We start from the raw sequence: 25,343 nt of genomic DNA, 5'->3' as shown, positions 1-25,343 counted from the left end.
GCAAAAAAATTTCTTTCAAAATAGCTGGTGCCAGAAAGTGCCAGAGATTTACTTCCAGTACTTTTAGTACTTATCAGCTGCTGTATGTCCTGCAGGAAGTGTTGTATTCTCTCCAGTCTGACACAGTGCTCTCTGCTGCCACCTCTGCCCATGTCAGGAACTGTCCAGAGTAGGAGAGGTTTTCTATGAGGATTTGTTGCTGCTCTGGACAGTTCCTGACATGGACAGAGGTGGCAGCAGAGAGCACTGTGTCAGACTGGAGAGAATACACCACTTCCTGCAGGACATACAGCAGCTGATAAGTACTGGAAGACTGGAGATTTTTTTATAATTTTTATGAACTGCCCCTTTAACAAGATGGCTCCACCCAATACTTTACTCTTAGGGAGGTGGCGCTGTCTCCATTGAGGTCTATAGTATTGTGCTTACCCACAAGCCACATCTCTCCTTTAGATATTGGCCATACAGGTGATGGAAATACCACATGAATCATATAACACATAGTTTATAGAACATTATTCTGGATTAAAACTATTATAAAGTATAACTATATTATAATAACATAAACCATCGAGACAATGTCAGAGAACCTCAATAAAACAACATCAGCTTTTAGAAACTGAGACCAAGAAGCCATTGATTTCAGTAGAACAAGACGTCGGCATACATAGATGAGGGGAGAAGCAATCAGAAGAGACGGTGACTTAGGTGAGACGTATCAGATAGATAGGCGTTTGGACTCCCACCCATCCCAACCACAGGGTCCCATACCAATCACAGGGGACCATCCCAACCACAGGGTCCCATACCAATCACAGGGGACCATCCCAACCACAGGGTCCCATACCAATCACAGGGGACCATCCCAACCACAGGGTCCCATACCAATCACAGGGGACCATCCCAACCACAGGGTCCCATACCAATCACAGGGGACCATCCCAACCACAGGGTCCCATACCAATCACAGGGGACCATCCCAACCACAGGGTCCCATACCAATCACAGGGGACCATCCCAACCACAGGGTCCCATACCAATCACAGGGGACCATCCCAACCACAGGGTCCCATACCAATCACAGGGGACCATCCTAACCACAGGGTCCCATACCAATCACAGGGGACCATCCTAACCACAGGGTCCCATACCAATCACAGGGGACCATCCCAACCACAGGGTCCCATACCAATCACAGGGGACCATCCTAACCACAGGGTCCCATACCAATCACAGGGGACCATCCCAACCACAGGGTCCCATACCAATCACAGGGGACCATCCCAACCACAGGGTCCCATCTCAACGACAGGGGACCATCCCAACCACAGGGGACCATCCCAACCACAGGGTCTTATCCCAATCACAGGGGACTATCCCAACCACAAGGGACCATCCCAACCACAGGGGACCATCCCAACGACAGGGTACCATCCCAACCACAGGGGACCATCCCAACCACAGGGGACCATCCCAACCACAGGGAACCATCCCAACCACAGGGTCTTATCCCAATCACAGGAGACCATCCCAACCACAGGGTCCCATACCAATCACAGGGGACCATCCCAACCACAGGGTCCCATCTCAACGACAGGGGACCATCCCAACCACAGGGGACCATCCCAACCACAGGGAACCATCCCAACCACAGGGTCTTATCCCAATCACAGGGGACTATCCCAACCACAGGGGACCATCCCAACCATAGGGGACCATCCCAACGACAGGGTACCATCCCAACCACAGGGAACCATCCCAACCACAGGGTCTTATCCCAATCACAGGGGACTATCCCAACCACAAGGGACCATCCCAACCACAGGGGACCATCCCAACGACAGGGTACCATCCCAACCACAGGGGACCATGCCAACCACAGGGGACCATCCCAACCACAGGGGACCATCCCAACCACAGGGAACCATCCCAACCACAGGGTCTTATCCCAATCACAGGAGACCATCCCAACCACAGGGTCCCATACCATTCACAGGGGACTATCCCAACCACAAGGGACCATACCAACCACAGGGTCCCATCCCAACCAGATCTGATTATTTCTTCCCTGCACAGAAAGCCCACCATAATCACATAGAACAGATACAGCAGAGAACGGATACAACGGAGAACAGATACAGCGGAGAACCAATACAGCTGAGAACAGATACAGCGGAGAACCAATACAGCTGAGAACCGAAACAACGGAGAACAAGTACAGCTGAGAACAGATACAGCTGAGAACAGATACAGCGAAGAACAGATACAGCTGAGAACAGATACAGCAGAGAACAGATACAGCGGAGAACAGATACAGCTGAGAACAGATACAGCAGAGAACAGATACAGCGGAGAACAGATACAGCGGAGAACAAGTACAGCTGAGAACCGAAACAACGGAGAACAGATACAGCGAAGAACAGATACAGGGGGGAACCTATTCAGTGCAGAACAGATACAGCGCAGAACTGATACAGCTGAGAACAGATACAGCAGAGAACAGATACAGCGGAGAACAGATACAGCTGAGAACCGAAACAACGGAGAACAGACACAGCAGAGAACAGACACAGCAGAGAACAGATACAGCGAAGAACAGATACAGCGCAGAACAGATACAGCGCAGAACAAATACAGCGCAGAACAAATACAGCGCAGAACAAATACAGTGCAGAACAGATACAGCAGAGAACCTACCTTGCGGATCATTTTATCTCCACCGCACAGATCTCTCCGGACTGTTGAAGAAGGTATATTAGTCAGTGTTACATGGTGCCTTTGTGATATCGGCTCGGTACATGTTAGTGAATGGCTTATGGTATATAGAACATCCTGGAATATTAAGGGGTCCTCATCCACATTACTCTGTTAGTTCTTCCATCTACAGTCATGCTTGTAAGTTTGTGAACCTTTCAGAATTAGCCATTAGGCTGGGAAAATAGAGTTTTTAATAGAAATGAGCTTTATGCATAGTTGCCAACATTTGAAAATTTGTGTCCAGGGACACTTTAGTGTTGACAACAAGGGGTGTGGCTTATTGTGGATGTGATCTCTGTGGGGTGCGGCCTATCTTGGGTGTAGTTTGCAGGGTGTGGCTTGTCACCAGTGGGTATTTTTCCCCTCCATTCACAATTTTACAGTCAGAACAACACAAACCCCAGTATCAGGTCCCCAGTATGTTACACACCCCAGTATAATACACATCCCAGTATCAGGTCCCCAGTATATTCCACACCCCAGTAACAGATCTCCAGTATATTCCACACCCCAAAATCAGGTCCCCAGTATATTACACACCACACTATCAGGTCCCCTGTATATCACACACCCCAGTATCAGGTCCCCAGTATATTGCACACCCCAGTATCAGGTCCCAAGTATATTATACACCTCAGTATCAGGTCCCCAGTATATTACACATCCCAGTATCAGGTCCCCTGTATATTACACACCCCAGTATCAGGTCCCCAGTATATTGCACACCCCAGTATCAGGTCCCCAGTATATTATACACCTCAGTATCAGGTCCCCAGTATATTACACATCCCAGTATCAGGTCCCCAGTATATTACATGCAGTGTCCCAGAACATGCAGACTACTACTCCTATTATGGCCATTTCTCTTGCTGTGTCAATGCCTGTTCTGGTAAGTGTTTGCAATGCAACTGCTGCTGGTTTTCCCCTAGTATTCTCTGGTAATGTGCATTCTCATGTGTATTCTCATGTATTCCTGTGTATTATTACAGTGTACAGTGGTATGCAAGGCTGTTGATCACGTGACCTGTAACCATGGTTCCTCCAATGGCCGACTAGCTCTGGCCAGGAGCAACCATGTGACCTCCCACTTCCTCCTAACAAGTTAGTCTTCCCCCTGCTTCCAAGCAAGGAGGTTGTGTGGTTCTATCCTCTCCCACAGGAGAGTGACTAAGTCTGCTGCTATATACCAGTCTTCGGCTGTTTCTGCCTGCTCAAGTGACCGGATTCTTTTCCTCTCATCTGGGTGTCATTCCGTTATCTCTCCTCATCGCTACAAGGATTCACAGCAAGTATTACTCTCAAGCTAATCCACCCAGCACCGCTATTTCTCTCATACTCCTACTCCCATCATCCGGCACGTATTCTCACAGCCTATGCAGCACCACTCCTGCTTTATTTGTCAAGCCTGCTATATACCCGGTTGCATCCGGACAGAACTGTTGCTACTAGTTACTTCATCTATAATAAAACCGCTGTTACTGAACCCTGGCATTGGTGTCCACTAACTGGTGCCCTGACTAAGTGCAGCGAAGAATCGCATGCCCATCATCACCCGCAGATTCCACAGACCGGCCCTACAGCTGTGCTGCCCTCAGGCCTATACCGTGACAAGTATACACCCTGCAGCTGCCCCGGTCATTGCCCGCTCATAACACCAGCACTGCGGAAGTGGCCCCCAGGGGCCAGGGCATCGCATTTTTGGCGTCACGAACAGGATGAAGACTGTGTTGTGCCAACTGTCAGTGTCCCCAGAACTGTACTGCTAATCCCCCCAGAGACTTTGCTATTGCCGCGCTGCGGCCTGCTAAGGGGTCAAGTCAGCCGGTGACGCACTGTCTTCGCCGCGCAGGCGCTGCGCTCCGCCCCGGCCCTGCAGTATCCAAGCCTCTGTTGCAGGAGGGAAGGAGATTGTGCCCGGACCGCCGGAAGTGTTGATGCTGACTTCCGCCCTATTCCTCTCCGGTCCCGGACACCCTGCCTATCGGTGCCTGCTGTTCCCGCAAGCTCTCCTCGCCCCTGCTTTCTTCCAGGCGCCTTACACCAGAACCCCTCGTCATGTCCACCGGCCATCACAGTGACTCTGACGGGTCCGGCAGTTCGCCGACGGCCCGAAGAAGGCTTCCCGCGGCTCCCGTTGCTATGGCTACCGCAGCGGTCCCATTCTTCATTGGGCCCAACAATCTTCCCAGTTATAAAGGAGAACCCCATACGTTGGCTGATTTCAAGGAAAAAATTTCCCGCACCCTTGAACTTGTCTCACTCTCTCCCACTCAGCAGGTGCAGTTGCTGCTAGGACAACTTGAGGGTCCCGCTGCCGAGGAGGTGCGGTCATGGCCAGCTACGGAGAAAGCTAATGTACAACAGATCCTGACCCGGCTGAGTAAAGAATTTGAGGTACAGTCACCCACGGAGGTCCGCCTTAAGTTTTATGACCGACGACAAAGGCCAGGTGAGACCCTCAGAGACTATGCACTAGCACTCCAATCTGCCTACCGGGCCCTGAGACAGGTTGATACCATAGACCCCTCGGCTGTGGAGAGTATGATCACTGACCGCTTCATAGAGGGGGTGGACTCTAGACTCATCCAGAGCCAACTGCGTATGCTAGCTGCCCAAAACCCTACAATGCCTTTCCTGGACTTCAAGACTCTGGCTCTGAGGGTGGTTGGCATTGACAATCCCTGTGCCGGCTGTACTCCAGGTTCAGATTGCCCGGATCCGGTGGGACCTATACCCTCACCTCCAGTGCCCACTATGGTTCCACCAGTTTCCGCTATACAAGCTGCCCAACAGTCTATCCCGCTAATTCACCGGCGATCCCTGCTCTCCTTACGCAAGTGGTTGACTCTCTCTGCCAAGCCCTAAGGGGGCTACAAGGGGCCTATCCAACACCTCCACCACCACAGGACCCCTGCCCTGAGTATTCAGTTCCCGATCGCCTCCTCCACCGAGACTTAGATCCCCTGAGCGCCCCTATTGCCGCCACTGTAGGCGACATGGACACTACCGCTCTCAGTGCTATCAGTTAAACGGGCTACCCCTGGGTCCGAGGGCCAACACCCAGGAGGTCGAGATCCAGGCCCGCAGGAAGCACAGTGGTTCTCAAGGTTCCTCTCACAATGCCCGCATGTGACTCTCTGGGTGGACGGAGTCCCCCTGGAGGCTCTGGTAGATACAGGTTCCCAGGTTACCACTATCCCGAGGCATGTGTTTGAAGAACATTGGGATCTGAGAACCCTAGGTCCAGTTGAGAAATACCGTCTGAAACTTATTGCTAGTAATGGTCGTCCTATTGTGCAACTAGGTTACTGGGAACCCACTGTCTGCATAGGGAAGCGGGAGCTAGCGCGTCAGGGTATCATTGTTACTGAGGCTCAGGGAGATAGTGGGACCGTGGTATTAGGCATGAATATTATCCGTCATGTATTCACTGAAGTGTTGGATGCCTTGAATGCCTCTATGTCTTGTGCTATGTCTCCTCAGTACAGGCAAGCCGTTCAGAAGACCATAAAGGTGCTCGCCGCTCAGCGGAAATTTGCCAATCCTCGAGGAGAAATCTGCCGTGTCCGCACTAGAGATGCTCGTCCGATCACCATTCCAGCTAACAGTGAGTTCCTCATCTGGTGCAGGGTCCGTCCAGGCCTCAACAATGCTGATTATGTGGCCCTTCTGGATGCTATTGAAATTGAGGGGCAACCTCTTGTCAGGGCCGCTAGAAGCCTGGTGACCGTCTCCAATGGTCAGGTCCCTGTCCGTCTGGTGAACCTTGGAGACTCCTCAGCTGACCTACCCAAGTTCACCACCGTGGCCATGTTATACCAACTCGATCCTGAGGACATCGTCTGTGAGGAGACCATCGCCTATCAGAGTTCCATCCGTGGCACTCAAAGGGACTCAAACAGGGCTCTCGCCCCTTGGTGGGATGAACTCCATATTGGCGATGCCAATACCCCACTTGAATACCTCCACGGCATCCTCAAGGTGGCCAAAAGGTATCACGAGGCCTTCAGCAAACACTCCCTCGATTTCGGGAAGACCAACCTGGTCCAGCATCGGATCAACACTGGGGACCATTTGCCTATCAAAGAGAAACATCGGCCAATCCCTCCTGCCAGCTATCAGCAGGTCAAGAAACTGCTCAAGGAGATGAAAGACTCTAAACGTTATCCAAGAAAGTCAGAGTCCGTGGGCTGCCCCTATTGTCCTCGTGAGGAAGAAAGACGGTAACATCCGGTTCTGCGTGGATTATAGGAAGATAAACACAATCACCCACAAGGATGCCTATCCTTTGCCCCGGATCGAAGAGTCTATTGCTGCTTTGGGGTCAGCCGCCTACTTCTCCACCTTGGACCTCACCAGTGGGTACTGGCAGGTGCCCATGGCACCCGAAGACCGTGAGAAGACGGCCTTCACCACCCCCATGGGACTATTCGAATTCACCAGCATGCCCTTCGGTCTGTGCAACGCCCCCGCTACCTTCCAGCGGTTGATGGAAAGGTGTCTCGGCCATCTCAACTTTCAGAGTGTCCTGCTCTACCTAGATGATGTGATTGTCTATTCACGTACCTACGAAGATCACGTCCATCATCTGGCTGAAGTGTTCCAGGTCCTAATCGATCACGGCCTGAAAATCAAGCCTTCCAAGTGCCACCTTCTCAAACCCCAAGTGAACTATCTGGGGCACGTTGTGAGTGCTGAGGGGATACGACCCGATCCAGAGAAGATCTCGGCTGTGGAACACTGGGATACCCCTAAGACCGTCAAGGAGGTGAGAAGCTTTCTGGGATTTGCCGGCTATTACCGCCGCTTCATTCCCCACTTTGCCCAAGTGGCCGAGCCCCTCAATGAGTTACTCCGGGGTTGCCCTCGAGAAAGCTACAACCGACGACTCCCCGTCGAGTGGTCCGAACGGCAGGAGGTTGCTTTTCAAACCCTGAAACGCCTGTTGACCACGCCTCCTATCCTGGCCTACCCGGACTATAACCTTCCTTTCCGGCTTTACACAGACGCCAGCTTCCAAGGCCTGGGAGCTGTGCTGTCCCAGGTTCAAGATGGCCAAGAGAGAGTCGTAGCTTATGCCAGCCGGAGTCTTCGGGGTGCTGAAAAGAACGATAACAATTATAGCTCCTTCAAGTTGGAGTTACTAGCCCTAGTGTGGGCCGTCACTGAAAAGTTCAAGGACTACCTGGCTGCCACCCCTGTTACCATCTATACGGATAACAACCCGTTGGCGCATCTCAACACTGCTCGGCTGGGCGCCCTGGAGCAGCGGTGGGCTTCTCGACTGGCCAATTTCCAGTTTGAAATTAAGTACCGCAGTGGCAAGGCTAACGTCAATGCAGACCTTCTGTCCCGACTATCCAAGGGCGAAGAGGCCCCAGAGGACAGCGATTGGGAAGACGTAGAAATGCCTCCCTTCTATCAAAGGTTCGCTACCCAGAGTGCTATTGATGTAGCCGGGCCTGAAACGCCTTCGCCTCCACCTAGGGCCCCGCAAGACTTGGCCAGGTGGCAGACCATCCAGGAAGAGTCCCGTGTCCTGGGGGAGATCTATGACTACCTCTCTACTGGTCGGGTCCCCATGCGGATAAAGAGGCCCTATCCTGATGTCGAGCTAAGGCGACTCTGGAGGCAAAGAAAGAGGCTCTTCTTACAGAAGGGACTGATCCTGCGGAACTCTCTTGATCCGGTCTCTGGGGAGAGGTGCCACCAGATCCTCATTCCCCGACGAGACGCTAAGATGGTGCTAGATGCCTACCATGACCGGTCCGGTCATTTCGGGGTACACAAGACGGAGGCCACTATCCGACAGCGGTTCTACTGGATCGGGATGAGGGCTGACATCGAGAACTGGTGTGCTGAGTGCCCTGCCTGTAATATCTCCAAAGCTGGGGGAAGAGAAGTCAGGGCCCCTTTGCATCCAATCACCTCCCACCGGCCGAATCAGCTAGTCGCCCTGGACCATGTGAAGCTAGCCCCTACAAGATGCGGGTATACCTACGCCCTCACCATGGTTGACCACTACTCCAAGTGGGTAGTCGTGGTACCTGTCAGGGACTTGACCGCCAAGACCACTGCTCTTACTTTTTACAAGGAGTATGTAAAGCACTATGGGTGCCCAGAGTCTCTGCTGACGGACCGGGGTCCGGCCTTCGAGTCGCAACTTTTCCAGAGCTGTGTGCCTACCATGAATGTAAGAAGCTCCGCACCACGGCCTATCACCCTCAAGGGAATGGTCTGTGTGAAAAAGTTAACCAGGTCTTTATCAACATGCTCCGAACGGCTTCAGTGACAAAGAGAGTAGAGTGGCCCCACTTGTTGGATGAACTAGTGGAGATCTATAACAATACCACTCATTGTTCCACTGGCTACTCCCCGTTCTACCTGATGTTCGGCCGCCAAGGCCAACTTCCCTCAGGACCGTGCTCTTGGAGTCCAAGCTCCTGACACCTTCAACCCCCTACCTGAAACTGACTGGGTTCGGGAACATCAGAGGAGAATCCAGGATGCCCGGGAAATTGTTGACCGGAGGATGGGGGAGGCTCAGCAGCGCCAAGAGGATGCCTACAACCTAAGGGCGAATGCCACACCACTACAAGTGGGGGATAAAGTTTGGCTAAAGAAATATCATCGCTCTCACAAACTTGAAAGCCTTTGGGAGCCTGAGCCCTATGTCATCTCCTCTATCCCTTACCCAGAGACTGATGTGTATGCAGTCAAAAAGCCTGGGCTAGCCCCACAGACGGTGCATCGGAATAGGATAAAACGTTGCACTAAGGAGGACCTACAGGGCCTTACAGCACCGTGTCCGGTACCTGCATCCACGCCTCCGGCTCCCCCAGCAGCTCCAGCTAAACCTCTCTCTCTGGAAGAAATGTTCCAAGTTGAACCGTTCCTCATGGCCGTAGGCTATCCAGCGTTCCCTGTACCCGTTCCAGCGGTTTCTCCACTTCCAATTGTGCCTCCAACGACTCCATCTCTACAACCAGACACTGGGGGTGATCTTGCACCGGTACCTGCACCAATCACTGTTGAAGAGGATCCTCCGCTGAGACGGTCTGAGCGCTCTACCAGAGGAATTCCTCCACTTCGTTACAGAGACCAGAGCCCTTAAACTGTTTCTGTTGTGTAACTGTTTTGTTCCAGTTCCTGCAACGTTCAAGGTTCGTGCCTGGTCCTCCTGACCAAGTTCCCTGTACTAACCAGCCATGAGCTGATGGACACTTACCATAACAAAAGGTTCTCCAGTGCCTGGCCCAGAGCCTTTTACATGGACGGTGTCTAATTGCCTAAAAGAGACTCTACCTAACAGAGACACTTAACCCATTCCTTCCTAATGCACTTTCCTGTGATTGTGTGTTCCACACAGGGTATTATTGCACTCATTTCATTATTGCATTTTTTTCTACTATTGCATTCCAGTGTTATCAGTCTTTGTATTTCCTCCTCTGAGTAAGCACAAGGTTACATAGATAGCCTCAGAGTAGAGCGCCTCTTTTGTAAAACAGTATATTTTCCAGTGTCTAAGTCAGATAGCTCCTCCTCTGAGTAAGAGAAGTCAGTTTACATATACCTCAGAGAAAGTCCAGTTTATGTAGGAGTGTATTTTCTCATCCAGTCTCATTATTGTCTATATTATCTCCATAGCTGGAAAGATTTAGTTGAGCCAGTTTGTATGCAGATTTTTCTCAGATTTTCATTCAGATTTCTCTCAGGTTTCATTCAGATTTATGTGAGCCAGTTCTCCTCAAGACCTCGCAGTATTTGTTGTCTTTTGTGTTTCCCTTCCTTTTGTTTCCAGTATTTGTTCGCCTCTGTCTTGTCCCAACACAGTAGTTATCACACATAGTCATACCTAACCTTCACACTTGTCCATACATATCGCACCTTGGATACCTTTTCGTGTGTTTGGCCTGTGGAGTGCTTGTGTGTGTGATTGAGTGGTATGAAAGGGAGCTCCCCATGTATGTTTGCTTTTATTATTTTGTTCTTTTTTCTTCCAGGTATCCAAGACACTACTCAGACACGCCAAGGTAGTACACAGGTCTTCACGTTCTCCTCCAGTAGGGTAACACATTTAACAGAAAACCTACTGTCTAACTGGCTGGAATATTGAGGGTCCCCCGCCAGCAGTTAAGTTGTCCTGGCTTACACGTCAGATGGTTCACGCACTAGCTACCTGGTCGCCAGAGTACATTAGGCTCCCCTAGGTGAAGTCCTGCCACTAGGGTTTCTCATTTTCTCTCTCTTCTCACCTGTGCCTTGGGCGTGGGAAACACACACCTCATCACACTCACTCTCATCATTCATTCCTGTTGTTTGATTGTCCAGTCTATTCATGTTTGCTGCCTTCTAGATTCGCCGGGGTCGGCTCAAATTTGCTAGGGAGGTATGCAGTGTCCCAGAACATGCAGACTACTACTCCTATTATGGCCATTTCTCTTGCTGTGTCAATGCCTGTTCTGGTAAGTGTTTGCAATGCAACTGCTGCTGGTTTTCCCCTAGTATTCTCTGGTAATGTGCATTCTCATGTGTATTCTCATGTATTCCTGTGTATTATTACAGTGTACAGTGGTATGCAAGGCTGTTGATCACGTGACCTGTAACCATGGTTCCTCCAATGGCCGACTAGCTCTGGCCAGGAGCAACCATGTGACCTCCCACTTCCTCCTAACAAGTTAGTCTTCCCCCTGCTTCCAAGCAAGGAGGTTGTGTGGTTCTATCCTCTCCCACAGGAGAGTGACTAAGTCTGCTGCTATATACCAGTCTTCGGCTGTTTCTGCCTGCTCAAGTGACCGGATTCTTTTCCTCTCATCTGGGTGTCATTCCGTTATCTCTCCTCATCGCTACAAGGATTCACAGCAAGTATTACTCTCAAGCTAATCCACCCAGCACCGCTATTTCTCTCATACTCCTACTCCCATCATCCGGCACGTATTCTCACAGCCTATGCAGCACCACTCCTGCTTTATTTGTCAAAGCCTGCTATATACCCGGTTGCATCCGGACAGAACTGTTGCTACTAGTTACTTCATCTATAATAAAACCGCTGTTACTGAACCCTGGCATTGGTGTCCACTAACTGGTGCCCTGACTAAGTGCAGCGAAGAATCGCATGCCCATCATCACCCGCAGATTCCACAGACCGGCCCTACAGCTGTGCTGCCCTCAGGCCTATACCGTGACAAGTATACACCCTGCAGCTGCCCCGGTCATTGCCCGCTCATAACACCAGCACTGCGGAAGTGGCCCCCAGGGGCCAGGGCATCGCATACACACCTCAGTATCAGGTCCCCAGTATATTGCACACCCCAGAATCAGGTCCCCAGTATATTACACACCTCAGTATCAGGTCCCCAGTATATTACACATCTCAGTATCAGATCCCCACTATAATACACATCCCAGTATCAAGTTTTCAGTATATTACACACCCCAGTTTCCGGTTTTCAGTATATAACACACCTCAGTATCAGGTCCCCAGTATATTAGACACCCCACCTCAGAGCAGCATACTGGCTGTGGCCCAGAGATAGCACTCTACTGACTGACTGTATATACTGGTAGTTTATGCCTATATGATGTAGCTGCACCCCATATCATCATACTACTACCCCCTTCATCATCCTGCTCCTCCATTATCATACCCCCCAGTCCCCCCCAGTGACTCCTCTCCTCATTAGTGCTTATAGCTAATAGGGTTGGGGGTGACAAGGGCAACATACAGAGCTTCCTGGGACATAACCAGGACATGGTTTTGCCTGGACTGTCTTCTCAAAATCGGGACTGTTGGCAACTATGCTTATGATTAGGGAAAGTAAAACTCTGGGTTCAAGCATAAAAGCTTTATATCATTCATGAACCATGTGCAGGACTCAACAATGAAACGTTTAGACGCAGTTATTGCTGCTCGAGGGGGTCACACCAGATACTCAAACAAAGGTTCACATACTTCTAATTCACAGATGTGACATTGGATCATTTTTGTCAATATATAAATTAAAGGGGTATTCCACTTGATGTGTTGCAGCCCATGGTGAGACAAATAATTCCTTCCATACTTGATATTATCTATTCAGTCTCCTTCCCCCAGTTCTCAGCTGCTGCTTTCTGCTGAAGACACAAAAAATCTGTGTATGAGCTTTTCTCTCTGTCTCCCCTTCCTCCCCCTGGCTGTCTTTATCTGCAACTTTGTAGCTTCTCTGTAATGCTGGGAGGGATAATCACAATGAGATCATCAGCAACTTGACCTCAGAGTAATCCTCCCAGAATTACAAAGAAGCTACAATGTTGCAGATAAAGACTGCCAGGGATTTGTTTAAATCGGAGGAGGAGAAAGGGGAGACATAGAGGAAAGCTCACACACACATTTTTGTGTCTTCAGGAGAAAGCAGCAGCTCAAAACTGGGGGAAGGAGACTGAATAGATAATAACAAGTATGAAAGGAATTGTTAGTCTCACCATGGGCAGCAACATATTAAGTTATGTTTCAGTGGAATACCTCTTTAATTTCTAAAGGGATCACAAACTTTCAAGCACCACTTTTTATTGTATATTAGACCTGGAATATGTTTGTGTTTTACATAGAAATATTTTTTATTGAAATGCCAAAGAGTAAAAAAATAACCGGACGTCTCCTATAGATCAGATGCTGATCCAGTAATGCGGCTTTACCCCCCTCTATAATAAATTCTACTGATGCTGCTATGACTGTGTTGCCAGTGTATGGGGAGGGGGAGGGCAGGAGGCTCCAGACACTGTACCTTTCCAGCTAATGCTGCGTTTACACAGAACGATTATTGTGCGAATTCGCACTATAACAGTCAAATTCGAACGATAATCATACGTGTAAACCCAGCGAACGATCAACGATAGATCTTTCAACAGGTTCTCAAATCGTCGTTGATCATTCGCAAAAAATTCGCAGATCGTTCCATGTGAACAGTCGTTCGATTTAACCAATGTGTGAAATAGGCTTTAAGCGATCACAAAACGATCGCAAAACGAATTTCCGTACGATATATCGTACCGTCTAAACGCTGATTGTTATGGGAAAAAAAAACATTACTCTGACATCGTTAATCGTACGATCGGGCGAATTATCGTTCCGTGTAAACGTAGCATTAGACATGTCTATTTTTTAAATAAAGCCCTGCCCCACCCAATACCCCCACAACCTGCACCTGCCACAAGATGGCCACATAAAACTACAGGTGTAGAGTTCTGCTGTGGCTTATTTCTGTCTCCAGGTGTAAACCATGATAAATTAGGTGTAGGCCTTGCTGCTCCCCTCTGCTCACCCATCAGCTAAGTGGGGCTTACACCTGGTGTGATAGATGTGCCCCCATTAACTTCTATTTTTTACATTTTAGATTTTTTAAGTACCGTATTTTCCAGCGTATAAGACCAATTTTTAAACCCGAAAAATCAGGGTTAAAGTTGGGAGTCTACTTATACGCCGGGTATGGTTGCCCCATACAGTGGGGGGCTCAAAAATGGCCCCATTCCCACCATATGGGGTGACCACTATAAAAAAAAAACAAAAAAAAAACAATCAACTCACCTAGGGCCCGTTCCCGGCCTCCGCGCGCCCGTTACTGTTCCCGGCGCAGGCAGTGTGACGTACACTACCTGCGCCGGAGACAGAGATCGCCGAACCTCTCCCTAGCAGCCGAGCGTCTCATCGGAGAGGCTCGGAGACGCTCCGCTGCCAGGAGAGCTTCAGGAGAATAAGAGAGGCGCCGGAAGTTGCCAAAGCCTCTCTCATTCTCCCGAAGCTCTCCTGGCAGCCGAGCGTCTCCAAGCGTCTTCAATGAGACGCTCAGCTGCTAGGGAGAGGTTCGGCGATCTCTGTCTCCGGCGCATGTAGTGTACATCACACGGGCCCTAGGTGAGTTAATTTTTTTTAATTTTTTTTATTTAGCTGCAGTTAACCCCTGCCTGACCGCAGGCAGGGGTTAACATTTTCCGGCGTATAAGGCGAACCCCTGACAATCTGCTTAAAATCAGGGGTCGTCTCATATGCCCAGTCGCCTAAAAATAATAAAAGTTATATACATTGGATATTGCTGTAATTGGATTGACCTGAAGAATATAGATAACTTAGAGTACAAAAGACCCCTCCAGTTTAAAAATTTAAAAAAATTAATCACATCACATAGCAGCATAGTTTATGAAAAATGAAGGTTATCATAAAAAAAAATAAATGGAAATGGAAAAAAAAAACACAAAAACGAAAATGGTCTGCGTCATGAAGGGGTTAATGTTACCTTCTATCTGAAAAATCAGTTCTTCTAAGCTGGAAAAAGAGTGGAGGAGTGCGGACAGAGCCGGACTGGGGCTGAAAAGCAGCCCGGGCACAAAACCCCCACCAGCCCCCATATATACCGTTGCCCCCCCCCCCCCCCACACACACACACCCATTTTGCCAACTATTTCCAACAGAAGAATTTTTAGCTCTACTTAGTCACATTACTTTCTTACATGTGTGAAGCCCAGAATTATCACAGAAGAAAAATAAGTGTACACTACCAATATAATTAATAATACCGCCATACACTGACCATATAGTCACCAGATACAAGGTGTACACAGATGCAGCAGACTATTACACCCTCAAGACTACAGAATAGAATACAGCAGTGATATTACATACCAGGTGTACACAGATGCAGCAGAGTATTACACCCTCAAGACTACAGAATAGAATATAGCAGTGATATCAGCTACCAGGTGTACACAGATGTTGCAGAGTATTACACCCTGCAGACTATAGAAGAGTATACAGCAGTTATCAAACGCAGTCACAGGTAGAATACAGAACAGTTACAGAGGCTCTGTCCGCTCTCCTGTCATTGTGCTGTTCCCCTATCAGACTCCCAAATATATATATATATATATATATATATATATATATATATATCCCCACTGTGCCCATATATAGTGTGTGTAAATATATATATATATATATATCCCCACTGTGCCCCCATATAGTATATATATCCCCACTGTGCCCCCATATAGTATATATATCCCCACTGTGCCCCCATATAGTGTATATATATCCCCACTGTGCCCCCATATAGTATATATATATATCCCCACTGTGCCCCCATATAGTGTATATATATCCCCACTGTGCCCCCATATAGTATATATATATATATCCCCACTGTGCCCATATATAGTGTGTGTAAATATATATATATATATATATATCCCCACTGTGCCCCCATATAGTATATATATCCCCACTGTGCCCCCATATAGTATATATATCCCCACTGTGCCCCCATATAGTGTATATATATCCCCACTGTGCCCCCATATAGTATATATATATATCCCCACTGTGCCCCCATATAGTGTATATATATCCCCACTGTGCTCCCATATAGTATATATATATATATCCCCACTGTGCTCCCATATAGTGTATATATATCCCCACTGTGCTCCCATATAGTGTATATATATCCCCACTGTGCCCCCATATAGTGTATATATATCCCCACTGTGCCCCCATATAGTGTATATATATATATCCCCACTGTGCCCCCATATAGTGTATATATATATATCCCCACTGTGCTCCCATATAGTATATATATATCCCCACTGTGCCCCCATATATTGTATATATATATCCCCACTGTGCCCCCATATATTGTATATATATATATCCCCACTGTGCCCCCATATAGTATATATATATATATATCCCCACTGTGCCCCCATATAGTGTATATATATCCCCACTGTGCCCCCATATAGTGTATATATATCCCCACTGTGCCCCCATATAGTATATATATATCCCCACTGTGCCCCCATATATTGTATATATATCCCCACTGTGCCCCCATATAGTATATATATATCCCCACTGTGCTCCCATATAGTGTATATATATCCCCACTGTGCCCCCATGTTCGTATGCCCCCTCTATGCCCCATATAGTTTTTAAATGCCCCCTTTGTGCCCCATAGTGTTCTATGCCCCCTCTTGCCCCCTACAATGTATAAAGTACTTCTGTGTGCCCCCTTAGTTTTATATGCCCCATATGGTTTTTAAATATCCCCTCTGTGCCCATATATAGCTTTTTCCATGCCCCCTCTTTGCCCCAAATACTTTTCTATGTCCTCTGTGTCCCCTTGTTATGCTATGCCTCCTCTGTGCCCCGTATTTTGCCACCACCCACAGTGCCCCACCAGCAGTGACCCATCCATAGTGCCCTACCCCCGAAAAAAAACAAAATATCATCTTACCTGTCACCCGTTCCTGCCGCTCCTCCCCCGGCAGCGCGCGTCTTCTCGCTCATCTTCCGGCGCAGGCAGAATAGTACAGGAGACTCTGCCTGGGCCGGACGTCGCAGCCCCTATCAGACGTCAGCGTGTGCGTGTGTCTTTAAGACGCACACGCTAACGTCACACGCTGACGTCTGATAGAGGCTGCGACGTCCGGCCCAGGCAGAGTCTCCTGTACTATGCTGCCTGCGCCGGAAGATGAGCGAGAAGACGCGCGCTGCCGGGGGAGGAGCGGCAGGAACGGGTGACAGGTAAGATGTTGTTGTTTGTTTTTTCCCCCCTCCCGGCCCACCACGCAGTCTTCAGCCCGGCAGCGGCCCTCTGCTACTGATTAAGCAGCACAGCGGCAGAGGGCCGCGGCGGGGCTGTTTATGTATAATGTCTTTTTTTTTTTTTTTTCTTTGCAGTCTGGGCGGCCCCCGGACTGGTAATCCGGCCAGCCCAGCGGGCATTTGCCCGGTTTGCCAGATTACCAGTCCGGGCCTGAGTGCGGACATCACTGGGATCATGGGGTAGAAAAGGATTGTTTGCTACAAGCTAAAAAATATCTAATAACTGTATACAACTTGATCTTACCTCTATTTTTCCTAAATTTTTCTTGGAGGCGTCTCCACTGTATGACGGTGACGTCTCTGTCTGGATGAAGCTGGAACTTTCTGTTATGTTCTTCCTGTCGCACAAACATTTTTATATCATATATTTTATATATTTAGAATATATATATATCTATAGTAGATTTACACATATATATATATATTATGTAGAGATATTCAAACTCACAACAAAACACCTTTAATGGAAACAACGCACCGTTAACTTTTATAGGAATTACATAAAACAGCCAACTCAGCTGTTTTGGGGACCTTAAAGGGGTACTCCAGGGGGAAAAACTTTTAAATCAACTGGTGCCAGTAATATGTAATTTAACGTCTATTAAAAAATCTCTAGTCTTCCCATGGTTACTTGTTTGCAAATGGTAACCAAGAGCCTCATTGGGGGGGCTGCTTTTAACTATTTTCATGTCTGTAGTAGGTCTGTATCTTGCCATTGCAGTGAGCTGTTGCATTTTTCTGTGTTTTTGTGTGTTCCCATACTCATCAGCTGCTGTATGCCCAGCAGGAAGTAGTGCATTCTTTCCAGTCTGACACAGTGCTCTCTGCTGCCACCTCTGTCCATGTCAGGAGTTGTCCAGAGCAGCCAATCCCCATAGAAAACCTCCCCTGCTCTGGACAGTTCCTGACATAGGCAGAGGTGGCAGCAGAGAGCACTGTGTCAGACTGAAAAGAATACACCACTTCCTGCAGTACATACAGCAATTGATAAGTACTGGAAGACTTGAGATTTTTAAATAGAAGTAAATTACAAATGTATATAACTTTCTTACATCTCTTTATGCAAAAAGAAAAGAAAAATCACTAGAGTACCCCTTTAAGTTAATGATCCAGACTTCTTGTCCCATCAATTTTGATTAATAGATTTCCCCCTTTTCATCTTTAAGGAAAGAGCTATCAATCAAGGCCGGTGGGGCGGGGAGAAGCCAGGGACCGCCCCAATGACTCATGGTTCAGTCAGCATGAAAGTGATGACAGGTCGGTTTGAAATCTCTTCGCTCTAATATCCTCTAATAATCCAGCAAGTGCTAAGAGACAATCTCTATATTATATATAAGACGAGAAAAAACCTTCTTACTTTTCTCTGGTTTTAATCATGTAGCCGCCGACCGCTACCAGGATGACGAAAACCACCACAGCCCCGACAGGGCCGATCTTGGCCCATATTAAGGTGTCTGTGAGGAAAGAGGAGACAACAAAGATGGATTCACTATTAAAAATAAAGACTATACGGCTGCTCCCCCCGACCCAGTGTGCTTTCCCATAATTACACTAACAAAGGGGTGACTGGTGTTTATATTCCCCCTTACACTTAAAGGGGTTGTTCACCTTTTGTCCTGACGTAGGACGTGCTTTGGGGTGTTTCTGAGGTGTCAGGGCTGCACGGTCCATTTCCACCTTCCAGTATTGTTTCTGTACAGGATTTTCCTTCCTCTTTATACGTTGGATGTCCGGCATTTCTTATTAACCCATCTTGTTTACTTGAGCATGTGCCCTTTACTGGTCCATTTTGGTATTTTTTTGGACTGTGTTTACACACACACATCTTTTCCACTGACACGTTATATACTGCACATGGCACTTTTGCACTTTCTTATAGAGACATCAGTGGAAAACATGTGCTTTTGACAGTCTTTTTATTTAACTGTGCGGCACCCTCCCCTGCTGTTATTGTCTGTTTACCTCCAGATCCAAACATTTTGTGTTACTTTTTATTTCTTGATATATATATATATATATATATATATATATATATATATATATATATACTGTATATATATATATATATATATATATATATATATATATATATACTAGAAAATGTACTCGGCGCTGCCCGAGTATAAAGTGTCAGTGTGTTAATTAGATTTGTTCTAAGGTGCCCAGGAGGCCAAGCTAAAGGTATTGTTTCATCTGAGTTAATCAGTGGAATTAGTGTATACCTGTAGTGCATAGTTGGAGGGGTTCTGTATACCCACAATGTATAGTTTTTAGGGGTCTCGCATATCTGTAGTGCATAGTTGGGGGGGCTGTATACCTATAGTGTATAGTTGAGGGAGGTCCTGTATACCTGCAGTGTACAGTTGGTGAAGGTCCTGTATACCTGTACTGTATAGTTCGGGGGTCCTGTATACCTGTAGTATATAGTTGGTGCTGTATACCTGTAATGTATAGTTGGTGGAGGTCTTGTATACCTGTAGTTTATAGTTTGAGGGTCCTGGATACCTGTAGTGTATAATTGGTGGAGGTCTTGTATACCTGTAGTATATAGTTCGGGGGTCCTGTATACCTGTAGTAAATAGTTTGAGGGTCCTGTATAACTATAGTATAGAGTTGGTGGAGGTCCTGTATACCTGTAGTGTATAGTTTGGGGTCCGATATACCTGTACTATATAGCTGGTGGAGTTCCTGTATACCTATAGTATATTTGGGGTCCTGTATACTTGTAGTATAGAGTTGGTGAAGGTGCTGTATACCTGTATTATAGAGTTGGTTTAGGTCCTGTATACCTGTAGTGTATGGTTTTGAGGTCCTGTATACCTGTAGTGTATAGTTTTGGGGTCCTATATACCTGTAGTATATAGTTTGGGGTCCTGTATACCTGTAGTATATAGTTGGTGGAGGTCCTGTATACCTGAAGTATATAGTTGGTGGAGGTCCTGTATACCTGTAGTATATAGTTTTGGGGTCCTGTATACCTGTAGTGTAAAGTTTGGGGTCCTGTATACCTGTAGTATATAGTTTTGTGGAGGTCCCGTGCACTTGTAGTGTATAGTTTTGGGGTCCTGTATACCTGTAGTGTCCTGTATACCTGCAGGGTTGTATTTACCCGTATGGCAGTGTTATTCAGTCACAGAGTGTCGGTATTGATCATGTCTGGTATGGGGGTGTTATCCAGTCACAGTATGGCGGTATTGGTCAGGTGGTATTGGTCAGGTCTGGTGTGGCGGTGTTATCCAGTCACGGTATGGTGGTATTGGTCAGGTCTGGTATAGCAGTGTTATCCAGTCACAGTATGGCAGTATCGGTCAGGTCTGATATGATGGTGTTATCCAGTCACAGTATGGTGGTATTGGTCAGGACTGGTGTGGCGGTGTTACCCAGTCACAGTTTGCCGGTATTGGTCAGGTCTGGTATGGCAGTGTTATCCAGCACAGTATGGCGGTATTGGTCACGTCTGGTATGGCAGTGTTATCCAGCACAGTATAGCGGTATTGGTCAGGTCTGGTATGGCAGTGTTATCCAGTCACAGTATGGCGGTATTGGTCAGGTCTGGTGTGGCAGTGTTATCCAGTCACAGTATGGCGGTATTGGTCAGGTCTGGTGTGGCAGTGTTATCCAGTCACAGTATGGCGGTATTGGTCAGGTCTGGTGTGGCAGTGTTATCCAGTCACAGTATGGCGGTATTGGTCAGGTCTGGTGTGGCAGTGTTATCCAGTCACAGTATGGCGGTATTGGTCAGGTCTGGTGTGGCGGTGTTATCCAGTCACAGTATGGTGGTATTGGTCAGGTCTGCCAGTGTTATCCAGTCACAGTATGGCGGTATTGGTCAGGTCTGGTATGACAGTGTTATCCAGTCACAGTATGGCGGTATTGGTCAGGTCTGGTGTGGCAGTGTTATCCAGTCACAGTATGGCGGTATTGGTCAGGTCTGGTGTGGCAGTGTTATCCAGTCACAGTATGGTGGTATTGGTCAGGTCTGGCAGTGTTATCCAGTCACAGTATGGCGGTATTGGTCAGGTCTGGTATGACAGTGTTATCCAGTCACAGTATGATGGTATTGGTCAGGTCTGGTGTAGCAGTGTTATCCAGTCACAGTATGGCGGTATTGGTCAGGTCTGGTGTAGCAGTGTTACCCAGTCACAGTTTGGTATATCTGTTGTGCCCTGTATATACATGTTCTGTATAGATGGAGTAGGGGGCCCTGTATATACATGTCCTGTATAGATGGAGTAGGGGGTCCTGTATATACATGTACTGTATAGATGGAGTAGGGGGTCCTGTATATACATGTACTGTATAGATGGAGTAGGGGGTCCTGTATATACATGTCCTGTATAGATGGAGTAGGGGGCCCTGTATATACATGTCCTGTATAGATGGAGTAGGGGGTCCTGTATATACATGTACTCTATAGATGGAGTAGGGGGCCCTGTATATACATGTACTGTATAGATGGAGTAGGGGGTCCTGTATATACATGTACTGTATAGATGGAGTAGGGGGCCCTGTATATACATGTACTGTATAGATGGAGTAGGGGGTCCTGTATATACATGTCCTGTATAGATGGAGTAGGGGGTCCTGTATATACATGTACTGTATGGATGGAGTAGGGGGTCCTGTATATACATGTCCTGTATAGATGGAGTAGGGGGTCCTGTATATACATGTACTGTATAGATGGAGTAGGGGGTCCTGTATATACATGTACTGTATAGATGGAGAAGGGGGTCCTGTATATACATGTACTGTATAGATGGAGTAGGGGGTCCTGTATATACATGTACTGTATAGATGGAGTAGGGGGTCCTGTATACATGTACTGTATAGATGGAGTAGGGGGTCCTGTATATACATGTACTGTATAGATGGAGTAGGGGGTCCTGTATATACATGTACTGTATAGATGGAGTAGGGGGTCCTGTATATACATGTACTGTATAGATGGAGTAGGGGGTCCTGTATACATGTACTGTATAGATGGAGTAGGGGGTCCTGTATATACATGTACTGTATAGATGGAGTAGGGGGTCCTGTATATACATGTACTGTATAGATGGAGTAGGGGGTCCTGTATATACATGTACTGTATAGATGGAGTAGGGGGTCCTGTATACATGTACTGTATAGATGGAGTAGGGGGTCCTGTATATACATGTACTGTATAGATGGAGTAGGGGGTCCTGTATATACATGTACTGTATAGATGGAGTAGGGGGCCCTGTATATACATGTACTGTATGGGGCATCGGCGCTGCCTAAGCGACGGTGCCTTTGACTGACGGGGCCAAGGGTTTAGAGGAGGGCACTAATTTTTCCAGCCGGGCTAGGGGCATCTCTGATTGGCTGGGGGGCGGGCTCACCTGGAAGCTGTACAGCGGAGCCCGGAAGTCACGTGTCACTCGCCCCCAGCGTCCGGCACCAGAGAAGACCGTTAGTCTTCAGCTCTTCAACATGGCCGAGGGTGATGATGTGTTGGCCCGTCTCCAGGAGAGGATCAGGCTCGAGGGGGTCGCGTGGCTCGCTCCCCTGGTGAGTTCTGTTCCCCTGCCTGATGACCCGGCGGTGCCGCGAGTCTCCCGGCCGCAGCGCAGGGCGCGCGCTCCTGCGCGTCTTAGTCCCTCTCCTCCAGCAGCCGCACGTCGGGGTAAGGGTAAACGTCCAGCAAAGGGCTCTCGGGGGGAAACGGATGCAGGAGGGAGGCATGTTTCCTCGGCGGTGCGCGCGTCGGCGTCTCGCCGCGCACGTGAGGCCGAGGCAGTGGTGGCCAGCAGCGCGTCGGCATCGGGGCGCCGTGGGCCGGCGGATGCCGCCGCTTTAGAGCCTGCACCTGCGGTTAGTGCTGCGGGTGCCCGCAGATCCCCCGCACTCTCGTCCTCGCCAGTAGCTGGGCAAAATAGCGCTCCTAATGCGGCGCAGGATCCTCCCCCTCCTCCTCAGAGTCGTTTGGCGCGCTGGTTCGGCCGCCGGGCGGCCCCATCCAGCGCGGTAGCGGCCCCGCCCCCTCCCCCCCCGGTTATTGCAGGGCCCTCTGAGGTTTTTACTCCTGGGGAACTTAACCATGGTGACAGTTCCGCGTCGGAATTTTACGACGCGGATCCGTCTCCTATGGCTCCAACCAGGTCCTCGTCCAGCAGCCGCCACAGGTCGGGTGGAGATACTGGGTCCAGGCGTAGCAGGCGAGCATATGACGCGCTAGATCCCCCCTCCTCCTCTTCCTCAGCTAGCTCGGTGTCTACTGCTGGCCGTAAGCGGCACAGGCATCGCACATCACGCTCCAGGGCCACCTCTCACAGATCCTCCTGCAGAGGCTCGGGTGCACACAGACACCAGAAGAAGCGCTCCCGTAGGTCGCGCAGGCGGTCCTCTTCATCATCTTGCTCCTCATCTGACGATTCCTTTGGGAGCCCTCAACGTCACCGCAGGGCCCACGGCCGTGGACGTTCAAGGCGGAACGGCGGAGGGCCGGGGCTTGAGTGCTCCTCCTCCCGGGGGTCCACGGTAGTCTCTGCCGCGCCAGCCTTTCCGCAGCCTTCAACAGCCGTCCCAGGTCCAACGCCCGTGCGTCTGTCCGACGGTGAGTTATCTTGCCTTCGGGCATGGTCTAATACTCCTCAGGTTGTTAATTCTGTTGATTCTGAAGTTATTTCAGTTCTGCGTGGTGTTTTGGATAAATTCGTTAAAGCGCAGACTGTCCAGGACAGATCTTGTGCATCTACCCCAGCGGAGGAATCTTCTCCGGCTGCGACGGCTGGTTTTTCTGGTATGTTAATGAAGGATTCACATTTTTGTGGCGTGGCGCCCTTAGGTACCCATTTATCTCCTGAGCTTCGTGCAAAAATATTATCTAACGAATACGTAGATATATGGGCGCTGATATCAGTAGACCATCTGACGGTCGATAAAGAAAAAAGGTTTGATAAAACGGAGGATAAAAAACAAAAAGTGGCTAAAACTTTTGGTAATTGGCTGCAGGCCTTTTCCATTTTCGCTGGTATTTTATGTACAAAATACCCAGCAAAAGCTTCTGATTTGTTTACGTACTTAGATACTATTTACTCTGCTCATAAGTTGCACGGGGGTACAGCGTGGTGGAGGTATGACGAGGAGTTTAGAAGGCGTTTGGCTCTGCAGCCCGAGATAGGGTGGGCATCGAAAGCAACGGATGCGTGGATACAGCTGATGATGTCTCAGCAAAGGCCCCCCTTTCCTTCCCTGGCTGCTTCCAGTAGCTCCTCGGCGGGAGCAGCCAACAGAAGACCAGGAGCTTGTTGGCTCTTCAACGAGGGCCATTGCCGATTTTTCTCCTCCTGTCGTTTTAAGCATGAATGCTCCATATGCGGAGGAGCTCACACTGCCCTCCGTTGTTTTAAGAGAGGTAAGACGGTTGGGCTCAGACCGGCAGGAGCGGGAAAATCCGAGGACGCCGGTGAGCGTGGTAAGGATGCTCCCGTGGCTAGAACGGTACCCCATGAGGCGGGAAGCAGAGCTCCTCACTGAGGGTTTTTCCGAAGGTTTCTACATACCTCACATTCATGGTTCCAGTTTACAGTTTGTTGAGAATTTAAAATCTATCAAGGACAATCTCCAGGAGGCACAGGACAAATTGGACAAGGAGGTTGCCCTGGGGCGTATGGCCGGTCCTTTTACTGAACCGCCCCTGGACAATCTCCGTTTCTCTCCATTGGGTTTAGTTCCCAAAAGAGAGCCTGGTAAGTTCAGGCTAATACAACATTTGTCCTTCCCTCCAGGTGAATCGGTTAACGACGGCATTGGCCCGGAGGAGGCGGCGGTCTCTTACGTGTCCTTCGATAAAGCACTGCTTTTGGTCGAAAGGGCAGGCAGGGGGGCACTGCTTGGAAAATCGGATATCGAATCGGCTTTCCGCCTCCTCCCGGTTCGTGCCGATTGTTTCCACCTTTTGGGTTGTCATTTAAATGGACAC

The 25,343-nt window shown here is 48.7% G+C and overlaps 1 protein-coding gene across 5 annotated transcripts in view; it reads right to left on the bottom strand.

The window, feature by feature from the left end:
• Window positions 1-25,343, bottom strand: part of MAG (myelin associated glycoprotein) — a 107,356-nt gene that overhangs the window by 8,843 nt on the left and 73,170 nt on the right. For 4 of the 5 annotated variants that reach the window (XM_069947967.1, XM_069947969.1, XM_069947966.1 and 1 more), the window contains 3 exons: window positions 18,753-18,849; window positions 17,640-17,733; window positions 2,698-2,738 (listed from right to left, as the gene is read on the bottom strand). In XM_069947967.1, coding sequence (XP_069804068.1) covers window positions 2,706-2,738; window positions 17,640-17,733; window positions 18,753-18,849 — 224 coding nt within the window. In that variant the 3' untranslated portion in view covers window positions 2,698-2,705. The remainder of the gene's footprint in view (window positions 1-2,697; window positions 2,739-17,639; window positions 17,734-18,752; window positions 18,850-25,343) is intronic. The other variant, XM_069947970.1, reaches the window with a different exon arrangement.

This window comes from Dendropsophus ebraccatus, chromosome 12 (assembly GCF_027789765.1).
Source record: "Dendropsophus ebraccatus isolate aDenEbr1 chromosome 12, aDenEbr1.pat, whole genome shotgun sequence".
In the NCBI taxonomy this organism is placed as follows: Eukaryota; Metazoa; Chordata; class Amphibia; order Anura; family Hylidae; genus Dendropsophus; species Dendropsophus ebraccatus.
The sequence above is the reverse complement of the archived record's forward strand: the minus strand, read 5'-3'. Positions and strand labels throughout refer to the sequence as shown.